At 37.4% G+C, this 24,742-nt stretch overlaps 3 protein-coding genes across 9 annotated transcripts in view; 1 reads left to right on the top strand and 2 right to left on the bottom strand.

Moving 5' to 3' along the window:
• The window catches only part of LOC145506642 (uncharacterized), a 150,076-nt gene that overhangs the window by 81,031 nt on the left and 44,303 nt on the right, over nt 1-24,742 (bottom strand). The window lies entirely within an intron of this gene.
• LOC145506669 (uncharacterized) overlaps nt 1-24,742 on the bottom strand; it is an 82,350-nt gene that overhangs the window by 26,598 nt on the left and 31,010 nt on the right. The gene's annotated exons all lie outside the window — the stretch shown is intronic.
• LOC145505932 (neurotrypsin-like) overlaps nt 1-24,742 on the top strand; it is a 74,870-nt gene that overhangs the window by 40,713 nt on the left and 9,415 nt on the right. Inside the window, 1 exon segment of the mRNA XM_081489298.1 lies at nt 366-562. Coding sequence (XP_081345424.1) covers nt 366-562 — 197 coding nt within the window.

The following is a 24,742-nucleotide window of genomic DNA, read 5'->3' as shown; positions in this document are numbered from 1 at the left end:
AGGCTGACGCAAGTGTTTTCACTTCCTGGTGCACTGTGTTATTTCCACGGTCAGGAATTTGACATTTATCTGTCTGCATTCTCTCTGGATGGTGGCTTAAATTGTAGACAAAACACAAGAATGGTTGGGGGAATAGGATTAATTATCCACTCGTTACCCATTCAGTCAATCAAACATTGTTAAGATCATCAAAATATGTGATGTAGTGAACACTACTGTTAGAAGTGAGTTCTCAGGATAGGAGAAAGAACAAGTACTTACCCTCTGAAGTCATGATGCTTAATGAAGTTGCTTGTTTTATGTTTTGTGGTTCCTTGAAACAAGAGACAGCAGTTCTGTGCATGATGTTTATTTTATTGCCACAGATATGGCAAACAAGCCTCTGCAAACCACTTTGAAGAGAGCACGGGACCCATATGGTTGGAAGGTGTCAGTTGCTCAGGAAAGGAAGCCAGTTTCCTTCAGTGTTCGCGGAGACCCTGGGGAGGTCATGACTGCAGCCATTGGGAAGATGTTGGCATCTCCTGCTACCCTGGCGGGAATGGATTCAGATTCTCCCTGGGTGAGGTCCTGCCACAGCTCTTGAGTATTCATAATCCAGTAGCCACTGCACATCTAGCCACTGGTCCGGAATGTGAGAGGCTTCTAATCTCTGGCTTTTCAAAAAGTCTATTTCCCCAAATGCTCTAATTTTTAATAATTTGATTTCATATAAAAATAGTCTTTTGAGTCTTTCCACCAATGTCACAAAATTTTACTCCTAGTTTTTCTCTACCTATGAGCCCACGTTTCTCATGTATCTGAAAGATGGAAGAAAGAAACTGCAGTGTCCATTCCCCAACTGATTTCGTCACCTATTCTGCCTCTCATTTACCTAGACTTCTAATGAACTATTTGAGAAAGGGTTGAAAATAAACCAGAACAAAACAATAGGTCTCTTTCCCACCCTCCATGATTCATTTGTCTTTAGTCCTGAGGCCTTGTCAATCATTGCTTGCCAGCCAGCCATTGCTGTGTCCTAACCTAGATCTTTCAAGTTTCTCACTGGATTCCAAGGTGGATTCATTGGAGTAAACAGCCCACTTATCTTTCTAAGATATCTTGTTACTAAAAACCCATTAGCATCACTTATTATCCCCTCATTCCAAATTTCTTCAGACTTATAGTCAGATAAAAGGTACTTAGCTCATCTAACAGTCTAAAATATTCGTGTGTAGTCTTAATCACTCAGTCGTGTCCAACTTGTTTGATGGCATGGACTGTAGCCTGCCAGGCTCCTCTGTCTCTGGGATTTCCCAGGCAAGAATACTGGAGTGGGTTTCCATTTCCTTTTCCAGGGGATCTTCCCGACCCAGTGGTCCAACCTGGGTCTCCTGCATTGCAGGCAGATTCTTTACCATTTGAGCTACAAGGAAGACCTTAAATATTGTTAGATAAAGGTCCTTTTGTGAGCAGAGAGGAACTACTATATATCCTTGACAGACTTAACATCTGATGAGGAGGCCAGAATAAATATGAATGAAAAGTGTAGAGGGAGATATTCAGAAGACTTGCCAGGACTCTACCATAGCTCTGTTTGTATCTATACATGTATTTTTTGGTACATAAATGTTGAAATAACAACTGGTGGTCCTTAAGTCTCACCTCAGGCTTGAGTCAGCCCCTTTTATATCCTCCTGTTTTGAGACTCTGAAGCTGGAATCTTCATATTATAAAATAATGGGATGTGTTGAATCCCACAGTATTAACTATTCTCTGGTGGCACAGTGGTTAAAGAATCTGCCTGCCAATGCAGGAGACGTGGGCTTGATCCCTGGGTTGGGAAGATCCCCTGGAGAAGGAAATGGCAACCCACTCCAGTATTCTTGCCTGGAAAAGTCCACAGATAGAGGAGCCTGGTGGACTACAATCCACGGGGTCACAAAAAGTGGGACATGACTGAGCATGCAGTTAAGCACACATACTTTAATTTGTCAAAGTGTATGTTGATTCCTCATTGTACTCTGACCTGTGAGATCATAGTGACGTACTCCACTAATCTAGCACTGATGATACCAGGTAGAAATACAGCATTTTACCCTGTCCCTCATAGGTCATAGTTTAAATTGTTTCTGTTTGGTCTCCTTCCTTGCTACTTTCTTCCTATAAAGGATTTATGATCCTCCTAGGATTATGTGATGAATGATTGCATGTGGTTGGGAGAGATAGAGCCTGTTTGCTAGAAATGGAACCTCTTAGCCCCAGATAGCAGGTATTTGGATCATGGAGTGATCTATTCAGGCATATTCCATCAGTACTCCATGTGATGAAGTGTTATAAATACTATGCATGTGTTCTCAGCCACTTAAGTTGTGTCTGACTTTTTGCAACCCTTTGGACTATAGCCCGACAGGCTTCTCTGTCCATGGGACTCTCCAAGCAAGAATACTGGAGTGGGTTGCCATGTCCTCCTCCAGGGGATCTTCCCAACCCAGGGATGGATCACCCCCCAACCCCCCGCCCTGTCTCTTTTCTCTCCTGCATTGGCAGGTGGGTTCTTTATTACTAGTGCCACCTGGGAAGCATACCAAATACCACAATCTCAGTTCTCTGAAGACCTGTGTGGTTAAATATACACATACAGTTAGGAAAACTAATCCTTTCAATTTCCTAAAAATTTTTAATTTTCTAGGATTATATTGATAGATATATTTTTAAAAAATTTAAAAGTTGAGGGTGATAATTATTAATAAAATATGAGATTATTATTATGAATTCTTTGGTACTAATTTTGGTAATATATTAACTACTTATTTGTCCAAAGAACATTATATCTGAGCCAAATTATTCTTTTGCAGTAGAATCAGATTACCATTTATTCATCCAAAGAGATCATTACTTATCCACTTATCAAAAAGGACTGCATAATTAAAAGAGAAGTTTAGGGAAAGAGACCATGTAATGGTGCAGTTTAAAAACAATTGAGTTTTTTCACTTCTTTGGCGCTATGATAAGAGCTGTTAGACTACTAAGAGTATTCAACTATTTGAAGGCAACTCATTGACCTTAACTTTAATTGTGAATGAAACTTTTCTCAAAATTAGTAGTAGTTCAGTAGACACTTCCTAATTTTAGGTGTGTGGTAGATGGAATGCTCAAAAACAATATTCTAGGTCAGTAAAGGTGATTTAGTACAAGTGTAGTTAATGCCTATGTTAGTTGGGGGAAATTTGTAGGATGGTAAATATGTAGATTTCTTATTTTAATACTGCATTCTTTTTTACAAATTTAAATAAATTTATTAATTACTGAATTTTCCACATCCTATCTCAAACTTACTTGCCCTGATTGCCCTAAGACTACTCTCCACCAATACTGCATTAATTCTAAAGTTCAGAGTATTAAATCTTAACAGAGATATCTTTCACACCTTCATTGTCTCTCAATTTTACGGTATAAAGTTCAACTTTTACTTTTATGCTAGATTTTATCGTTCTTTTAGGAAAAATATTATTTCTTAAAAATAATGTATTAAATCAGTTTTAGAGGAAAATTGAAATAAAGAAAACTCTGTTGTAATCAGAGTTTGAGATATATAATGAAAGGTACTATATACTCTGTTTAGTTTTCCCAAGCATTTTAAGATTTTAGAAATAAATCATGTATGTTATTATTGCTATAACAAAAAGAACTTAGTGAGGTGGTATTAATAGAATGGCTTCTGTCATTCAGTTTCTCTTCAAGCATCGAAAATCCAATGATTTAATAAAATGAATGGCTAAAATTAGGTTCAGAAATATTGTATATATTATTTTTACAAAATATGCAACTTAGGCTTTAAAACTACTTTATCATTTTTATTTTTATGGAATGTGAAAAACTGCCTATAAAACAACTAGGATGAAATGTGGAGATCGAATTCCATGTGTATATGATTTCTTAATTTTCTTAATTTCTTAATTTTACACTAAAAAGTGTAAAAATCAAAAACTTGAAGAATTTCATCTCTTTAAATTTTTTCATTGAAAATCACTTTTCCCCTTGCTCCTCTTGCAAAGAATCCCTAAATTTCAGATATAATAATAAAAAATGTAAAGTTTTAAATATATTGCATTTTGTAACATGCCTATTACAAAAATTTTTAGCTAATGTAAACAACACATAGAGAAGGTTGTTAATTTTGACTTTGCTGTATTGATTCCACTATGATGCCTGTTACATGAAGTGGGTATGATCAGAGATTAGAGAGCCAGCAACTCTGGGGCAACAAAGAAGAATTCGAGGAATCAAAGTTGGATGTGTCTATCTTGCCAACTGTGTTTTCTTTCAGTTAAAAAATGTCATCTAGTGATTACATACATGGGGTTGAACACATATTGAGTGATACTTGGTTTGTTAGCTGCTTACTTCACCTCCTTAGGTTCTGATCATTTCACCATGTTGGATGGTATTCTTTGAGTCCTTATCAATCTTAGAGGCGCAAGCTGGAGACCCTTCTAGTAACTAGATAATGTAAAGAAGGTGTATTAGTTTGCATGGACTACTGTAACAAATCACACACTGGGTGGCTTAAACAACAGGTATTTATTGTCTCACACTTCTGGAATCTGGAAGTCCAAAATCAAGGTGTGCACTCTGGTTGGGTACTTCTGAGGACTGGGAGAGAAAGATCTGTTCCAGGCCTCTCTCTTCAGCTTGTAGGTGGCTGTTTTCTCCCTCTGTCTCTTCACAACATCTTCCTTCTGTGAGTCTCTGTGTACAGATTGGATTAGAACCCATTCTAATGGCTTCACAACTCAGCCCCAGGCAGTATGCAAGCCATAATGAGGGCTTTTAATTAAACGAAACCATATTTATTGGTGTCAATAGAGATGTGTGAAAAACTCTACAGATCATTTCTTTTGCATAATTCAGATAAACCCCCAGTTTGCTAGAGATCAGTATCTCAACTTTTACATCTTTAATGATTTTTATGACTTAAGCCCTTCCTTGGGAATCAAGAATAAATAGGAAGCCTGAGATGGAAATTGTCCTTATTAGTTGCTTGCGTTTTTTTTTTTTTTCTTCTCTTCCATCATTCAAGTTACTCATGCATCCTAAAGTATATCTAAAAATTCTTCTTAAAAATCCTAGCTTTGGAATGTAATCAGTGCAGATCCTGGCCGTATGATAATTTTCAGTATTTGGCCACCCTGGACAATTTGAGCAGTTAAATATATATAGAAACAAATTATAATCATTGAATAAAACAGAAAGCCATGAATACATGCCAATATAAATAAACAGATGGATAAAATAATGCAGAATAGGATAGGTACTCTTATGGTTACAAATTATCTCCTGATATAACACCTATTACAAAAATGGAAAAATAGTAAGTTTAGAATGGTCAGTAGCATTTTAATCAACTTATCAAAGGTAAACACTATCAGTAATAGAACAAAGGAAAACATGTGCATCTGATAGGATGGGCATATAATGAGAACACAACACTATTTCTGAAATACTTCAGCCAATGATGCATTAACTTTAAACTAACAGGAACATCCCAAATTAACAGATGTTCTATGAAATAACTGATTTATAGTTCTGTAACTGTCAAGGTATGAAATACAAAGAAAAAATGAGGAACTGTTCCGAATTGAAGGAAAATGCAAAGACACAACTAATAAATGTTACATGTCAAACTCACTGGAATCCCTTGGCCAACTGAAGAAGCTTGAATGAGGACAACTATCAGATCTGCTAATTTCCAGACTTTGTTTTCAGGAAATATAGTCATAATATAATCTGAAAATAATAATGTTTTCCTCTTATCAAATCTTTCATGTCTTATTCACTAGTTGGAACTTTCATTAACTTTTTTCCCTTAAATATTCATGAAATAGAAGATATTCTTGTACCATTTATGACTTTAAAAGACCATCTCTGATGTTTAACTGTGAAAAACATCAGAGTATGTATGCTGTTTGTGGCATACTGAGAATATACTTTTCCATTTCTAGATTAATATTTTTCTATCATAAAAAGAGACCAACTGTTTCTCTGTCTCTATTAAGATTAATGCATGATTTCTCGGCTTTGGGCTATGTGATGTGATTAGGTATATTAACATATTTCCGTATAGTAAATAATTTATACACCCTGGAATAAATTTTCACTTGGCTGCAGGTAATTAATAGTTAAACATCTGCTGAATTAGATTTAATAATATTTACTTTCAATATTTCACCTGTATGTGAGAAACGTATCTATTTTTTTCATTATGCTTTTCATTCAATGTTTTAGTATGCGAGGATGCTAACAAAATAGCATAACATTACATGGTTTTCTATGCATGTTAGAACATGTTAAAAACAACTGACATATCACAGATTAATTTTAAAATCATTATTTTATAATTTTATTTTTAATAATCCTTTTCTTTACATGCCCTAGATTAAGGTTACAGTAAGTACAGTAAAGGGCTGGAAAAGAACAGAAAAGATCAGTTTTCATTTCAATCCCAAAGAAAGGCAATGCCAAAGAGTGCTCAAACTACTGCACAATTGCACTCATCTCACACGCTAGCAAAATAATGCTCAAAATTCTCCAAGGCAGGCTTCAGCAATTCGTGAACCATGAACTTCCAGATGTTCAAGCTGGTTTTGGAAAAGGCAGAGGAACCAGAGATCAAATTGCCAACATCTGCTGGATCATTGAAAAAGCAAGAGAGTTTCAGAAAAACATCTACTTCTGCTTTATTGACTATGCCAAAGCTTTTGACTGTGTGGATCAGAATCAACTGTGGAAAATTCTGAAAGAGATGGGAATACCAGACCACCTGACCTGCCTCTTGAGAAACCTGTATGCAGGTCAGGAAGCAACAGTTAGAACTGGACATGGAACAACAGACTGGTTCCAAATAGGAAAAGGAGTACGTCAAGGCTGTATATTGTCACTCTGCTTGTTTAACTTATATGCAGAGTACATCATGAGAAACGCTGCACTGGAGGAAGCACAAGCTGGAATCAAGATTGCTGGGAGAAATATCCATAAGCTCAGATATTTAGATGACACCACCCTTATGGCAGAATGTGAAGAGAACCTAAAAAGCCTCTTGAGGAAAGTGAGAGAGGAGAGTGAAAAAGTTGGCTTAAAGCTCAACATTCAGAAAACTAAGATCATAGCATCTGGCCCCATCACTTAATGGGAAATAGATGGGGAAACGGTGGAAACAGTGTCATACTTTATTTTTCTGGGCTCCAAAATCACTGCAGATGGTGACTGCAGCCACGAAATTAAAAGACACTTACTCCTTGGAAGGAAAGTTATGATCAACCTAGATAGCATATTGAAAAGCAGAGACATTACTTTGCCAACAAAGGTCCGTCTAGTCAAGGCTATGGTTCTTCCAGTAGTCACGTATGGATGTGAGAGTTGGACTGTGAAGAAAGCTGAGCGCCGAAGAATTGATGCTTTTGAACTGTGGTGTTGGAGGAGACCCTTGAGAGTCCCTTGGATTGCAAGAGATCCAACTAGTCCATCCTAAAGGAGATCAGTCCTGGGTGTTCATTGGAAGGACTGATGTTGAAGCTGAAGTTCCAATACTTTGGCCACCTGATGCGAAGAGTTGACTCATTGGAAGAGACCCTGATGCTGGGAAGGATTGAGGGCAGGAGGAGAAGGGGACGACAGAGGATGAGATGGCTGGATGGAATCACTGACTCGATGGATATGAGTTTGAGTGGACTCCGGGGGCTGGTGATGGACAGGGAGGTCTGGCGTGCTGCGATTCATGGGGTCGCAAAGAGTCTGACATGACAGAGCGACTGAACTCAACTGAACTGAAAGGGCTGTATGACTTTGAAGCTGAATAGTCCCTGTCACAATGACTCAACACTACCCTTGTAGCACAAAAGCAGCCACTGACAATTTAAAAGTCAATGAGCATAGCTAAGTTTCAATAAAATGTTATTCACCAAAACAGGTAGTGGGCTAGAAGTGACCTATGGACTAGAGTTTGCCAACGTGTGCTTTATTTTAGATATTCTTTTTTAAAAATCTTCAATGAAATTTAAAACTTAAAAAAATTCCTTGTTTATTCTTTAGTATTTAAAGCATATAGAGACATTTATTTTCTTCTGAGTGCAACTTTGAAAATCTCTCATAAATGTTGATATATAATATTCTTACCACTGACCTTTTTATACATTATATAATTTACATTTATATTTTCTTTTGGTCTAAGAACCAGTTAGGAAGATTACCAGTTTAATTTTTACCTGTCAAAAAATGAAAAGGACTTTGAAAATAGGGATATGTATAAGAATAAGTAAAGGAACACAATTAAGTGGCATTTTAGTACTGACAATGGCACATTGTATTCAATGCAAGTGTGAAAGGCTCAGATTTTAACCCACTGGTTTGTGTTACCAGAACTAGAGCTATTTGGAAAGAATTATAGTACATAGATTATTAACCACAAGAGAAAAGTACTAAATGATGTCACTTTGATGGCCATAGAATGTCTTTAGATTAAGAAGTTCTCTGAAAACAAATTAAAAAAAAAAAAAAAACAAAAAACTTCTACAGAAAGAGAGTCATAACACAGTCCTGTGAAATTTGGGAGATGGTCAAGTTATTGAGTATTATTCATTTTGTTTTATTATTTCCCTCTTGTATTATGGTCAGACAATATTTTCTCTTAAATGACTGCATTTTGCAATACACTGATGCTTACATTATAGCTGAAAATGCAACCAAATTTTTCTAGTGTTTTATAAGAGATGAGGGAAAGAATCCTACTCTGAAGGGCATTGGCTTACTTACTAGCTTATTTGTAGATTACTGATATCCCCAGGACTGTAAAAATACTCACTCTATTAGTATTGGGTTCCTTTTCACTTTTCTTGTGTGTGTGTGTGTGTGTGCGCGCGCGCACGTGCATGCTTAGTCACTCAATAGTATCTGACTCTTCACAACCCCATGGACTGTATCCCACTGGGCTTCCCTGTCCATGAGATTCTCCAGGCAAGAATATTAGAGTTGGTAGCCATTCCCTTCTCCAGGGGATCTTCCTGACCGAGGGATTGAAACTGGGTCTTCTGCAGACAGACACTTTACCATCTGAACCACCAGGGAAGCTCTTTCAACTTCTCTTAGATTTCCACAGATGTGTATTTTGATTATTTTATGTATTTTTATGTTGGTTATTTTAATGCAAGGAATAACGGTATTTATATTTTCTTGGACGATTGTGTCCATCAATAATGCAGTAGTATTGGTACATTTAATATGTTGGGCATTTATTTCTACCTGTTTGGCATTAATATTATGATTCCTTTATTTAAATGAGTTTGCATCTCTTTGTTCATTCTTTGCTTTCAACTTCTGTGAATACTTTTTTTGCAACAGTGTATACTTCTATTTTTCTTTTCCATGGTGTAGTCACATAATCTTTTCTGTTAGTAAGAAGCACTGATGTGAATTTTTCCTTATTATTAAATGTATTTGGTTATTCGAATCACTTTGGCCACCTCATGTGAAGAGTTGACTCATTGGAAAAGACCCTAATGCTGGGAAGGATTGGGGGCAGGAGGAGAAGGGGACAACAGAGGATGAGATGGTTGGATGGCATCACCGACTCGATGGACATGGGTTTGGGTAAACTCCGGGAGTTGGTGATAGACAGGGAGGCCTGGCATGCTGCAATTCATGGAGTCGCAAAGAGTTGGACACGACTGAGCGACTGAACTGATCTGAATCAGGATCTGAGAGGGAGAGAGAGAGACACTAGCATTCATATAACCATGTTACTTTGAAGTTAATTGATAATCTCTTTTACGCCATAAAATCACACAGATTTTATGGACTAATTTTTTAATGTCTGAATGGAATTTTTAGTCTGAATGGCTAATTGCCAATGAGTCAAATTTATATATTGTGTTATTTTTAGCATCTTTTCTGGGTAGATAATCAGTAACAGGGCTGAGGGTGGCCTAAAAGCACTGGATATGACTAAGCCCAAAAGCTTCACTGTTCTGGACTCCTGTAGACTCCATCAAATGTACACATGCTTCTATTATCAAGAGCATGCAAAGGGTTGAGAGAGTTAATCAGATCTGTGATGGAAAGCAAATGCTTTTCTTGATGACATACTTTAAAAATACAAATCATCAAGACCCCAGGAGACACTAGGATAAAAAAAAAAAGAAAGAAATCCTTTTTTCCCCTCATTCGAATAAAACTAAAAGGAAGCTACTGGCTTCTTCTCATGATACATATTTTCACTTACTCAGTTACTTTCCATAACAATGATCCAGACTCAGCCATCCTTTGGGGACTGTCCTTCTGATTGAAAATTCACAAAGCAGTCGCCAAGAAGGTTAGTTGTTACAAGTTTTATGGATAAGAACTGAGACTGTCTCTGGTTGTAAACTCTATGGACATATCATTGATTTAGTGGCTCTATTCTCAAATTCTGTAGTAGCTGAATTATGGGGACTGAAGTCGTTCTGCCTCTGTCAGACCATATACCTCTAACCTTTCTGAACATGAAGATGTCTAGTTCCCACATTACAATCTCAAGAGACTGTGTTTTTTTTCCTAAGTGTGTACCTAATTCTTATAGGAGCTCAAAAAATAAGAAATATATATATATATATATATATATATATGTGCTTCCCTTGTGGCTCAGCTGGTAAAGAATCCGCCTGCAATGCGGGAAACCTGGGTTTGATCCCTGGGTTGGGAAGATCCCCTGGAGAAGGGAAATGCTACCCATTCCAGTATTCTGGCCTGGAGAATTCCATGGAGAGTCCATGGGGTCGCAAAGAGTCGGACACAATATGAGCAGAAAGAGAATAATTCATACTTACCGCCACAACTCAAAATAGAGAAAATCGGAAGGTTGTAGATTTACTATATTCTTTTACGACTTTCTGCTATCAGGCTATTTCTATCAAAAACAAAAACCCAGATGCATAAGCTGAATGTCACTAAGGCACACTCTCACAAGGTACTATAGCACGGAAGAGCTATGGAATTTTTGAAGAGAGAGGCTTTCAACAAAGGAATTGCATTGAGGGAGGCAACAAACTATAAAGTCCTGTTTTCCCTTTTGGAAAGTTCATTGTAGTGAACTCTTCCTCCTTCGTGTTAGGAAGAGGAAATCAAAAGGAAGATTCCTAGACACTAACACTACAATCCTACTGCCATCATTAGCTTTCCCAGTCAGTCTGGGGGTGGGGGTGGGGGGTGATGATCCACAAGTCCAAGATATGTTATATATAATAAACAGTAATGCAACAGCAGTATCAAATCTTTCCTCAGGCAATTAAACTTTATGCCAAGCTAATTCAATTTTGTTGCTGTTTTATTAACTCCTATGGAAAAAAATCTGCTTTCTCTGGTAAATCACAAGTTTCACAACACATTTCTTAATACAAGCTCCTTGTTCTGCTATTTTGATATATTAAATATCCACCAACGAATTTCTAGGGTCATAAATCTACAGTGATAAAATTAATCCTACTGCTGAAGACAAATAAATATTTTATTGCAGTTTTATGAGCTTTTGTTTCCTCTTCACTTGCAAGTAGATGTTGTTTAGTGGTATGAAGATATTTTGCTCCCATAAAATGTATTGGAAACAATACAGTAGCAGTAGAATTCAGATCTATAAAACTGTTGTGAACCCTAAGACTGAGAACTCAAGCACATCTCGACCCCCAAAATTATAAAGACTAATTTGTCAACAGAAAATACCCAATCACTATATTCAACTCAATTTATATCCTGAGGTCTTTTGCATTTCCAGTTGTAGACACCAATTCTATTTGTGACACTGTTTGTGTGTGAGCAAAAAATTTGAGTTGCAGGAGGGAAGAAAGAGCAACAAACCAAATTCCTAAATGTAGTTCTTTCAATTCTCCAGAGGGCACAAACCTTGGAGGTTACCAGGAATTGCAAAAGTTTGGACAGGGGAAAGAAAGTTCAGGTATAAAGAGGCTCTGTGATGTATATAGAAAGTTTAATTTAGTCCACTTAAACCAGAAAACCTTTCATAAAAAATAGAAATTTAGTATGTAAAGATCAAGTAGCAGAGGATGGATGTAAGTTTGAGCAAACTCCGGGAGATAGGAAAGGACAGGGAAGCCTGGTGTGCTGTAGTCCATGGGGTCACAAAGATTCAGACACAACTCAAGTGACTGGACAACAACAAAAAAGATCTAGTAGTATATTCCCTTCCCTACCATACGCAAGAAAAGGAAACTGAAGTTTAGAGATGGGAGATTACCTACCCTGAAAACATTTTATGCTAGAAAATGGAGTCATTTTCTAAAACCAGACCTGAATTATCTCTCAGTCCCTTAAATTAGGTGTCATCCCTATCATAACACATTAACTGCTAAACATACACACACACACAAATTGCAAATTTGAATCAGGCTAAAGTCCACAGGAGTGTTATCCAAGAAGTATTCCAACTTAATCTGTTCTTCATACACCCTGGCCTTCAGTCATTTCTACAAAGGTCTGTTCAGGGTGTTGCTTACTGCTTTCTGGGTCCACACCATTTCACTCCAGACACATTCTCTTCTTGAACTAATTCCCATCCCCTCAGGCTCAAATTCTATGGGCAGAGAGGCCTAATTAGTAAGTAGAGACAGGACTACTCATAAGCACTTTTATCTCTGACAGGAAGTAAAGTGCATATGCTAACTTCACTTACACTTTGGCAAATTACAACGAATACCAAAGTAATCTGCAAAGAACTCACCAAGCAGATGAGAGGTATGAGTATAATAATAAATAGGAGGAAAAAGTGAATAGAGGAGGGAACTTCCACTCACAGCCAGGACAAAATAACAGGGACCCCATTAACCCTTCCTACTTAAAACACACAAAAAAGAAACAACGGTTTTTAAGACAATGAAGGCAATGGAGGAAAAGTGATCCTTCATGATGAGAAACAAACAAAATGAAACCCATCATAGACCTAACTTATCAACTTGAGAAAACGTCAAAGTTGTAATGCAGGCAGGGAGAATCCGAGTGGAGCCCAGGATAGTCTGAGTTGAGAAGATGGAGTTAAGAGCCTAGGGAGAAGATGACTAGAGTTTCCAAGATAAAGTATCGGAGTCCCACAGGAACAGCATTCTTTAATATAAGCCCTTAATAAAAAGCCTAATTTTAATCAACCAAACACATCGTCATCCCAATCAACAGTGTTTTCTAGCCTATTTTTCAGTTAGTATGCTATACAGGTGGTAAAGAATCTGTCTGCCAATGGAGGACCAAAGAGACTTGGGTTCGATCCCTGGGTCAGCAAGATACCCTGTAATAGGAAATGGTGCCCCACTCCAGCATTCTTACCTGGGAAACTCGATGGGCAGAGGAGCCTGGTGGGCTACAGTCCATGGGGTTGCAAAGAGTCAGACACGACTGAGCAAATAAGCACACATGGCTATATAGCTATTTTGGCCAATGAGATGTAAGAAAATATTGTATGAGAAACTTGATAGAAAAGGAATCCCTTTTACCTACTGATAGAAAGCAAGTGTGACAGCTCAAGTTTGAGCAGTCTTATTGGACAATAAAGAAAAGCTATAGGCATCTGGGCCTTTGTGTCTTTTGTCCACACAGCTAATTCCTAGTCCTGTTTGGGTCTCTGTCATTAGTCCACACAGATTACGAAGGTTATATAACTTAATTTCATATACATGGTTCATTCATGTCTGACAGCTCTCTTCTTTCAACACTTCCTTGATTTGAAGTCTTGGACATAGGGAGATTATTCTGTCACTCATACAACATAATGGTAGGTTATGGGAATTTTGAAGGAGAGGAAGAAGGCTGAGATAAAAACAGAGCTTCTTTATACTTGGAACCTGCTATCTGTGTAGGATCAACCTGGGCATGGAGCAAAAACCTGTTTGGGATTTTCTGCCTCTCCATTCTACCTCTCCAGGAGTCAGTCCATGAAGATAGCACAGGGATTCTCTCTATGGGATCCACCACTGTTGAATTATTCTCTATCTGTCCTTTTTCATAAGGTGGGGAGCAGAAAAGTTTTGTTCTGACTACAGTACTCCGCAAAATAATTTGTCTACGCTTCAAATCCTTCCTATCTCATTAAGGATCCAGATTTTTGAAAAACAAGTCAGGAAAAGGCAACCCCTCAATCAGTATCCGGAGAAGGCAATGGCACCCCACTCCAGTACTCTTGCCTGGAAAGTCCCATGGACGGAGGAGCCTGGTAGGCTGCAGTCCATGGGGTCGCGAAGAGTCGGACACGACTGAGCGACTTCACTTTCACTTTTCCCTTTCATGCACTGGAGAAGGAAATGGCAACCCACTCCAGTGTTCTTGCCTGGAGAATCCCAGGGACGGCAGAGCCTGGTGGGCTGCCGTCTATGGGGTAGCACAGAGTCGGACACTACTGAAGCGACTTAGCAGTAGCAGCAACAATCAGTATCTATTGTTAAATCCATTCCTTGACTCACTGACCAGTGACAGGGCTGAATGACTAAATTAAAAGAAAAAAGTTGGGCCCTTCAGGAAAGACTAACCAGTAAAAATATTATTCTAACATACCAGATTTAATGATCCTCAAAATTTTCTCCTGGCTTTCGACCCGATGGGTGTTCTGATCTGGGGAAATAATGATTAACAATTTTGGTAGCTTTCTCATTTTATTACTTTTTAGAAAACATTCCCATTTGTTTCCTAGTAAAAACTACTTATAATGAATTCTTTGCCTCTTTTAGAGGGAAAATTTGCCCTTATTGCTTGGGTGGTGCTGACTTTCAGACACATTAAAAAAAATGTGGCATGAAACAATCAAGTAGAACTCACATAAAAAACAGAGAATGACAATGTTCAGCTGAAGTCTATGCAAACAGGGCGAAACCACAACATTCTATAAATGCAAAAAAGATGAACATGGCGTGTCAGAGACTTAGGGCACTCTGGACTCTTCATACAGGAATGGAAACTCCGAAAAGAGCTAAGAGAAAACAGGTTTTAGGAATCATAATTTTAAAAGAAACCATATGAAAGTAAGTAACTCACTTCTTTATTCTTCTTTCTCTTCTAAATTATATTTGGTTTTTACAGAAGAAAGGAACCAACTGAGCTTTTACTAGCAGCCACCCTTACCATTCCACAGACCCCCTCCTCCAAATAAAAACACCATGTGATTTGCCGAGTAATTCTAAAGCAATAGCAGGATAATACTGTGAAATGTTAATTGACATTTTTGGTCCAAGTTTCCTTGTGCTCACTGCCCTTTCTACTCCTAACAGTTGGACAGAGGTGATAGCTTTCCATTTCCCTTGCCCTTAAGGGTAGGCAGGAATAAACAGCAACATTCTGTTTTGGTTATTGAAAACTTATTGAAAAGACAATTTATTGAAAGTAAAAACACTTGTGATTTATAACAGTTTTGACTTTTGAAAGAGAAAGGCATTGTAAAATGATTTAAAATTTAAGATACAGAGCTTGTAGATTTAACACATAGCTTTTATTTTAATACCAAACAAACATAGTGTGGAGGATACAGGCAGATGACATAAGAGTTGACTTCCTATCAAAGACCCAAAAGATAGATAGAAACATTTCCAATACTCAAGCAATGAGCTAGGAGAAGACTAGAAAATAGGACTAGAAATAAAAAGTCTCTATTCTCTTCCTATGCCCACAGTTACTCCTTGACAATACTGTGGCTGAAACCTCAATTAAGGATGGAAATAAGGAAGCAGAAAAGGCTTTCATGTCTCAGTTTACAATTAGAACTCCCAACATGAAGTGACCACAATAGGTTATAAAGGATGATGTATATTCTGTCACAATACAATTTTTTGAGAAGTTACCAGAGATGGGAAAAGTATTTAGATATACAGATGTTATAAACAGTGAAACATCCCAGAAAAGTCAAGTCAGAAGCACTTCTAGAATAGTGATGTGAGGAACTCTGTGGATCCTCTTCCTAACAAAAAACTAATGATCGAAGTATGGAAAACAATTTAAAGATCTCTGGAAGTCATCCTAAGGTCATATAATAAATGGAGAAACACTTATTCAAGAAAATCTACTAACTTTTAGAAGAATAGAGTCAGTGCCATTTGAACTATGACTTGCCCCCTTCCCTCCCCAGGTAAAGTGACAGGCATGTGAAGTTAAGAAGATGGAATAAGTCTTTCATGACAGTCCAAGCCTAGGGTTATGGTATCTGTCAAAGAGGAGCAGATGACCTGTTTCTCACCCTTTCCTCTCCCAGCTTCATGTGCCAAAAGCTCTATTTCAGGCAAAAATGACAGAGAAGTTAGAGGCCCTCTTCCTCTACCTAGGCCTTGTCATAGGACCAAAGTTCTATATCAGGCATGACAGGCTGAGAATACTGGACCTTAAGCATCCTTGTCTTAGTTCACGAGTATAGCTAAGGTTCCATGTTAGGAGAAGAAAGCCAAGAAGACACAGAGTATCCTTGCCTAGAACTCTGCTCATAGAACATGAGTGTCTCTGCAAGAGAAATAGGGTGCTGTCCTCACCTTAAACTCTGAAGCAGTAGCAGATACATTCTGCCTGGGAAGAAGAGGAAGGCTAAAAGAACAAAGCACTCCATACATCTCCTTAAGAGGACTCATCTTATATGGAACGGAGTGTGGGGAAGTTCAAGCCTAAGGACACTGGAATCAACAGTGGTCATTTTGGTGATGAGTAAATTAGTTGGGGGCTTACAGCTCTGTAACAGCAATAAGAGAAAAGACAGAACAGCTAGAAGGTTAGTAGAAATAACTAAGGAAAGAAGCAGCAAAGAAGAGCCCTCCTGGGGGTGGAGGAAGCCTTAAAGTGTGGCCTCAAAGACAACTCCTAGAAACTGGAATCAGATTGTTTCTGTTCAAGCAGAATCAGATCAGACTTCAGAGTAATTTATTTACCAGGGCGTTGTCAAAACAATAGAGCAATCAGCTAGAAATTAGCATAGGCTAACTGCAGCATCCGATACCAATGCAGATGATATTTCATCTGCAACTAAAGCAGTACCTTAAAAAGGAGTTCACAGAAAGAGATAGTCAAAGAGGACAGAGATAAAATCATTTTAACCCAGTGGGGTAGGAGGAGTCATACTCAAGCCTGAACTCTCTGAGCGCAACATCAAGGGTTGCACATTTGGGGAAAAACTAATTTCACTCAACTAAAGCAAGCAACTAACTAGAAAATAAATGCAAACAAACAAGTAGACTAGCAAACAATGATAGTCTTAGAAATAGGGTGTTAGTATCAGAGCTGCTATAATATATTATCAAATATCCAGTTTGGAACCAAAAAAATAACCATGAGAAAGGCAAATAAATAAGAAAGCATATTTTTAGGATTTAAAAGAACAGGCAAAAGAAACTGCATTTTAGAGAGTCCAAATGTTGTACTTTGAGGACAGAAACTTTAAAGTAGCTATTACAAATACATTCAAAGAACTAAAGGAAGTCATACTTACAGAATTAAAGGAAGATATGATGATAATGTCTCACGTATTATAAAAGATCAATGAAAAATAGAAATTATAAATTGAACCAAAAGGAAATTCTGGAGTTTAAAAAGCCCAATAACCAAACAAAAATTTTGCTTCAGGGGTCAACAGGAAATGGGAGTTAGGAGAAGAATAAACCAGTAAACACGAAGACAGTTGGATAGAAATCATAGAATCTGAGAGCAGAAAAAAAGTAAGAATGAGGAACAATGAAAAGAGCCTTGGAGAAATGTAGGACACTATTGAGCATACTAATGTACAATTGCTTCTCATGACTCATGGATTCTGCATTTGTAAATCTGACTACTTGCAAAATGTGTTTGTAACCCCCCAAATGGATACTCAGGGCAAGTTCACAGTCATTTACAAACTTATATAAAGTAATGAATCATCTGAATCACCCAATACATGTTCTAAGCTGAGGTCAAATCAGGCAACACATTGCCCTGTCACGTCAGCTCTCACACGTAACAAGTTTCTTTTCTGACACATATTTAGTGTCAAGTTTTTCATGTTTTTATGCTTTTTGTTGGTGATTTTGCTATTTTAAATGGCCTCAAGTGTAATGAAGTGCTGTCTACAGGCACAAGAAGGCTGTGATGTGCTTTTTAGGAAAAAACGTGTGTTAGATAAGCTTCATTCAAGCATGACTTGCAGTGCTGCTCACCATGAGTTCAATGTTAACAAATTAACAATACTTTACATTCAGGAAAAAGAAGAGGGCATCTGTTTTGTATGTGACACTGCTCCATAAAGTGCTAAGATAATATCCATAGTACATGATGAAGCTACAGAAAGGTAGAGTTTTATGGGTAAACTTTTCAGATACACTTGTAGATTTGTGAGTTGATGAACAATTAAAAAAAAAAATGTAGTGTACAGATTGCTTTGAGGCTGAATTCCAAAGAATTTTATGGTCAAACAGTTAATGAAAACATGACCAATTCCTTAAAAAGTCTTCTAAAAAATAGAAGAGGATAGAATACTTCTCAACTCATTCTATTATTTCAATTTACCCTGATGCCAAAACTGGACAAATACAAGAAATACCCATATATAATTTGAGATAATGTGGGTGTGGGATTTGATCTGTTCCCAAAAATGAGGACTATTTCTGGCTTAGAAGTGAACCATAGTTCTGATGATAATAATTCATATTAGTATATATCTGTGTTGTAGTGCTCAATTGTGTAATCTTCAGTCTTAAATGTTGTTTCATGGCTGCAATTCCATCAAACAATATTTATATAATAAATTATCTCCCCCGCATAGAGAAGAAAATCTTAAACAGCTGCAGTGATTATTATCAGAAACTTTATATGCAACCATAACATCAAACGGTGTTGCTGTTGTTCAGCCGCTAAAGCGTGTCCGACTCTTTGTGACCTAAAGGACCGCAGTATAGTATGCCAGGCTTCCCTGTTCTTCACTATCTCCCAGTTTACTCAAACTCATGTCCATTGAATCGGTGATGCCATTCAACTGTCTCATCCTCTGTGGCCTCCTACTCCTCCTGTACTCAATCTTTCCCAGCATCAAGGTCTTTTCCAATGAGTTGGCTAGCTCAAACAGTGATGCATATGTAAATTTATCATGTGATCAGATGATAATAGTCTTCTTCAGCCAAAGCTGACAAATCACAAAAACGAAGGACTGAAACCTGATACCAAAATAATTTTCTCTTCCTGTGTTAAACAACACAGAGACTGAGCATACTTCCTCTGACTATGTTAAACAATACTGAGAACAAGCAAAGTAAAATCGGGTTTTTGCTCCAGGGAATACTCACTTCTGGAAGATAAGACTGAGCAAATGAGAGCAGCTTACTTATGGAGACTAAGCTTACTTGTCATACCTTACTTCAAAACCCTCACTTCTCTGTACATGCCAATCCAAATCAGTTATGTCATGAACTCTGCCCGGTCCCAGCTAGTTTCCCTTCTTGCAAGATTCACCTGAAAATTACTCTTTAAAATTCTAAAATCATGCAAATATTCCCCACCTCCCCAGTTTTCCCCTTCAGAGATGTTACCAAGAGTGTGACAGTTATAGTTTATTTTCCCTTATTGCAATATGTCAAATAAATTTAGCTTTACTGAATTCAGGATTTTCTGTTGGTCTTTTGGGGCAGTTGTCACACCCCTTAAGATTTTTGTATCCTATTGGACAGTGAGTTTTTAAAGACAGGCTCTTATACTCTACTCTCCATGTATATGTCAGAAAGTACCCCCCAAAATAATGACTGCATTCACCAGGCAGTTAGAGAAACCTATGAAACTGAAACACTGCCTTTTATTTTACCAATAGCTTTAGTGGAGGAACAAATGCATTATAGTATCATGCTTTGCTGCTAAGTCACTTCAGTCGTGTCCGACTCTGTGTGACCCTATAGACGGCAGCCCACCACGCTCCGCCGTCCCTGGGATTCTCCAGGCAAGAATACTGGAGTGGGTTGCCGTTTCCTTCTCCAGTGCATGAAAGGGAAAAGTGAAAGTGAAGTCGCTCAGTCGTCCAACTCTTAGCGACCCCATGGACCTTAGCCTACCAGGCTCCTCCATCCATGGGATTTTCCAGGCAAGAGTACTGGAGTGGGGTGCCATTGCCTTCTCCGGTATCATGCTTTAGAGACTAACAATAATAATATTTTGTTTCATTGCTTTCTAATTAACGTGGAAATTATCTAAAACGGAAAAATGAAACTCTGAGGATCATATCAGCCTAGAGAAGCAGTAAAATTTGCTGTTTTATAAAGACGGCATTTTACAGAGAAAAACAGAGGAACATGTAGAAGGGCTTTAACTAAATCATTCATAATATGATAAGTAATCTATTCCTAAGATAGATTTAAAGGTATTTGACAGTATGGGAATGTACTTATTTATTCAATAAATATGTTTTAATAACTACTATAGGCTGAGTCAAGTTTTTAGAATTGGTGCATAATGGTTAATAAAGCGAATGTTCTCCAAATACATGGGACTTGTATTCTAGTTGTAAGAAGGCAAATCTTTCAGAAGTTAACACATACATAAATATAGAATTACCAATTGTGGTAAGTACTATGAAGTGTAGTGAAAGAGACTAAAAACAGACGCAATGGGTACAAGGAGATTAAGTAGACTTCGCAGAAGACCAGGCATAAGATTAAATTGGAATGTACTGATATTTTTCTCTACCTTGACCTCAAGGATTAGGCTAAAGCTCCCAGCAAGTTAGAAATGTACAATTTTCCCAAGATAGAGGAGGAAAAACAAAAGTGAAATTTCAATTATCTTACATAATGGGAATAATAGATGACAGGAATGAGATATGTTTCATCAATCTTAAATAAAACAACACACTAGATTTGAGGAGGAAGGATTGAGATCATGTAAAACTCAGCACTCCATGCAGCCGCAAACAGTTGGACAAAACTTAGCACATGACACACAGGACACACAACTCAGCGCTAGAAATTCTATTTCCACACAGCATTTCCAAAACCTTTAGACAAAGTTATTCTGAAAGAAGTTGGAATTGGGACTTGTTATGAAACCCTAAAGAAACCAAAGTTACTGACAGGATACAGCATTCTAACTTACTTACTGAACTATGCATTTTCAGTAAATACACATCACATTGCTTACCTAGAATGTACAGGACATAACCTGTTCTATATTAATGCATTTGGGTGTCTAAACTCCTAAAGAACATACAAATGGGATAAAAATCACTTAAGCATGAAACATACATATTTACCCAATCATAATTTAGTACTAAATAAAGAGTTTAAATTGTTTCTAAATGAAGTCTTATATGCATACTAAATGGCAGGTACTTCATAAGATTTTCAGTAAATTTCACAATTCAGTAATTCTATTTACAGAAGAGAAAACTAAAGCTCACAGAAACTAAATAAATTACCAAAGGTCCACCACAAAGAAATTGTGTAAATGGGTTTTTAAAACAGGTTTCCACACTTTCTTTTCTTGTACACTTGTTCTTCCAAAGTGACCCTGAACTTATTATTTGTCAACAATTTTTAGGTATGTTCCAATAAAATGTTAGAAGTAGGAGAAACTAAGATCCAACCTATTACACCTTTAGTCAGATATAAAGCCTACGAAAACATATGAGTTTTCACTATCACATCAGTGAAAATAAAGTTTAAGAACACATTGTTTTGATTTGTAAATCTAGGGCATAGAGGTAGTTTCATACATTGTGGATAGATGTGTGAATACATGAAATATCTAAGGATGTAAAACTGGCAAAATCTATCAAAATTACAAATACACAAATGCTTCATTCCAATAATTCTAAATTTATTGTTATTATTATTATTTTTTTTTTTTGGCAGCCACTCAGCATGTAGGATCTTAGCTCCCTGACCAGGGATCAAACTTGTACCCCCTGCGTTGGAAGCATGGAGTTTTAACCACTGAACTGCCAGGGTATTCCCTCAATAATTCTAAATTTGAGTTTGACATGCCTCTGTCCTTCTGGTAAAGAAACCCTCTGGTGACGGTCTGCCCAACTCTCACAATCCTGCACAGTATTTTCACCAGTTTCTCAACCACTGGCTCATTTCTCTTCTGAATACACTGATTACCCGGAACCATACTCTTAATAGTCGTGACCTTGATTATTGCTTGGAATCCCTGTCTACCCTGCCCAGTTCACTTGATGAGACTCCCTTATGTATAAACATTCACCTGAATGAAGTCTGCATTCATCACAACCTTTCTACAATTAGCATTAGCAACTGGTTACCACTGCTCCTCAACAGTCAAATTTACAATCCTCCCACCATCTCCGTTTTCCCAGTGCTGTTGGGAGGTCATAGCATACTCGCCAACTCAGCCTGTCCAATATATAATACCTTTAAAAATTAATTGTATTACACCCCATTGTGCATAGCACTAAACCACCAAGGACAAGGAAAGGGAATTTTTGAAACACTTTTCAGAAACTGTCCTCGGCTAGCAACTTCAACATATTCTACCTGATTCAATCTTCATTGCAGACCTTTAGTGTAGATATTATTTTCTTCATTTTCTCTTGAGTAAACCAAGACCTAGAGAAAGTACCTTTCTTCAGGTCATGTATTTAAGACTGAGCTGTGATTATAGCCAGCTCTCTTGACTTTCAATCTAGTACCATTTTTAATTAAACTGCTTGGCCTTTAAACCACCTCCCTTTTAATCAGAAAGGGATATTCAATCAGAAGTCTATTTCCATTTCAGCAGCTTCAATGAATCTAGAAGAATTAATGGTTTTTTTTTCCATATGCCATTTTTTTTTATTTCTCAGGTACTGTATAAATTCATTGTCAAATGGCTTTAACATCCTTTAAATATTCCTTCATATTTTGTTACACTGGCCCTTTTTGTTTGTTTTTGTTATCTACCATATACAATCTAGATCAAAGTCATAACATGATACTTTCTTCATTTATGGAAACTTGTAGACTATTTTTCCTTGTAAATCAGCTATATGCTATGTCTTTTCTAGGTGTGAAACATACACAATCTCTATTTTGGCAGCACGTGACTTATGAAGCCTTACAAATGGAACGTGCCATCTGTTTGATATCTAAGGATTTCAAGCTATGTTTGTCATAAAATATATTTAATCTGAATTGATAATTACATATGTTTGATCAATTTTAATTTTCATGAGTTTAGAGGCTATCTCTGAATGTGACTTTGCTCTTCATCTTTTTTTTTAATTTAAATTGCTATTGGCTCTTAATTCCAATTGGTATGGACTACTTCATCAAGTATATGTACCTGATTTGAGGCACTTTAAAATGCCCCATCTCTGCTTTAAATTTTCTCATTAGCTGGGAAGGAAGGATTGGCGGCAGGAGGAGAAGGGGACGATAGAGGATGAGATGGTTGGATGGCATCACAGACTCGATGGACATGGGTTTGGATAGACTCCGGGAGTTGGTGATGGACCGGGAGGCCTGGCGTGCTGTGTTTCATGGGGTCGCAAAGAGTCAGACATGGCTGAGTGACTGAACTGAACTGAACGCTGTGTGTTCTTGCCACCTCTTCTTAATATCTTCTGTTTCTGTTAGATCCATACTATTTCTGTACTATATTGATCCCATCTTTGCATGAAATGTTCCCTTGGTATCTCTAATTTTTTGAATAGATCTCTAGTCTTTCCCATTATATTATTTTCCTCTATTTCTTTGCACTGATCTCTGAGGATGGTTTTCTTATCTCTCTTTGCTATTCTTTGGAGCTCTGCATTCAAATGGGTATATCTTTCCTTTTCTCTTTTGTTTGTTGCTTCTCTTCTTTTCATAGCTATTTGTAAGGCCTCCTCAGACAGCCATTTTGCTTTTTTTGCATTTCTTTTTCTTGGGGATGGTCTTGATCCCTGTTTCCTGTATAATGTCACGAGCTTTCATCCATAGTTCATCAGGCATTCTGTATATCAGATCTAGTCCCTTAAATCTATTTCTCATTTCCACTGTGTAATCATAAGAGATTTGATTTAGGTCATACCTGAATGATCTAGTGGTTTTCCCTACTTTCTTCACTTTAAGTCTGAATTTGGCAATAAGGAGTTCATGATCTCCTCATGAGCCACAGTAGAATATATGCATACACACACACACACACACACACACACACATATAATCAAATCACTTTGCTGTGCATCTGAACACTAACACTGCATTGCAAATTAACTAATTTTCAATAAAAGAAAATTTAAAAAAATGTTTAAAAAACTAACGAATCTTAGTAAGATAGATGTCTTTTTGGGGGGAAAACAAAGTCCCTTTTCGATTTATTTTTTTCATAAGTGAAACAATTACCAGTGTTTGTATTCATAAATGTCAGGTGGCTAAGGTAAACTTTCAGAAAGTGGGGGACACCCACAATGTTTTTGTAAAGTCATTCTACATTATTAATAAGAAAGTAAGTGTTATTCACTCAGTCATGTCCCAGTCTTTGCAACCCCATGGAGTGTAGTCCACCCGGCTCCTTTGTCCTTGGGAATATTAGAGTGGGTAGTCATTGTCTTCTCCAGGGGATCTTCCTGGCCCATGGATTGAACCCGTGTCTCCCGAATTTCAGGCAGATTCTTTACTATCTGAGCCAGGTGGGCCATAAAGAAGGCTGAGCATGAAAGAATTGATGCTTTCAGTTTTCGGTGCTGGATAACACTCTCAAGTTCCCCTTGGACAGCAAGGAGAACAAACAAGTCAATGCTAAAAGAAATCAACCCTGAATATTCATTGGAAGCACT

This window comes from Giraffa tippelskirchi, chromosome 1 (assembly GCF_054371585.1).
Source record: "Giraffa tippelskirchi isolate mGirTip1 chromosome 1, T2T-mGirTip1v1.2.pri, whole genome shotgun sequence".
NCBI classification, from domain to species: Eukaryota; Metazoa; Chordata; class Mammalia; order Artiodactyla; family Giraffidae; genus Giraffa; species Giraffa tippelskirchi.
The sequence above is the reverse complement of the archived record's forward strand: the minus strand, read 5'-3'. Positions and strand labels throughout refer to the sequence as shown.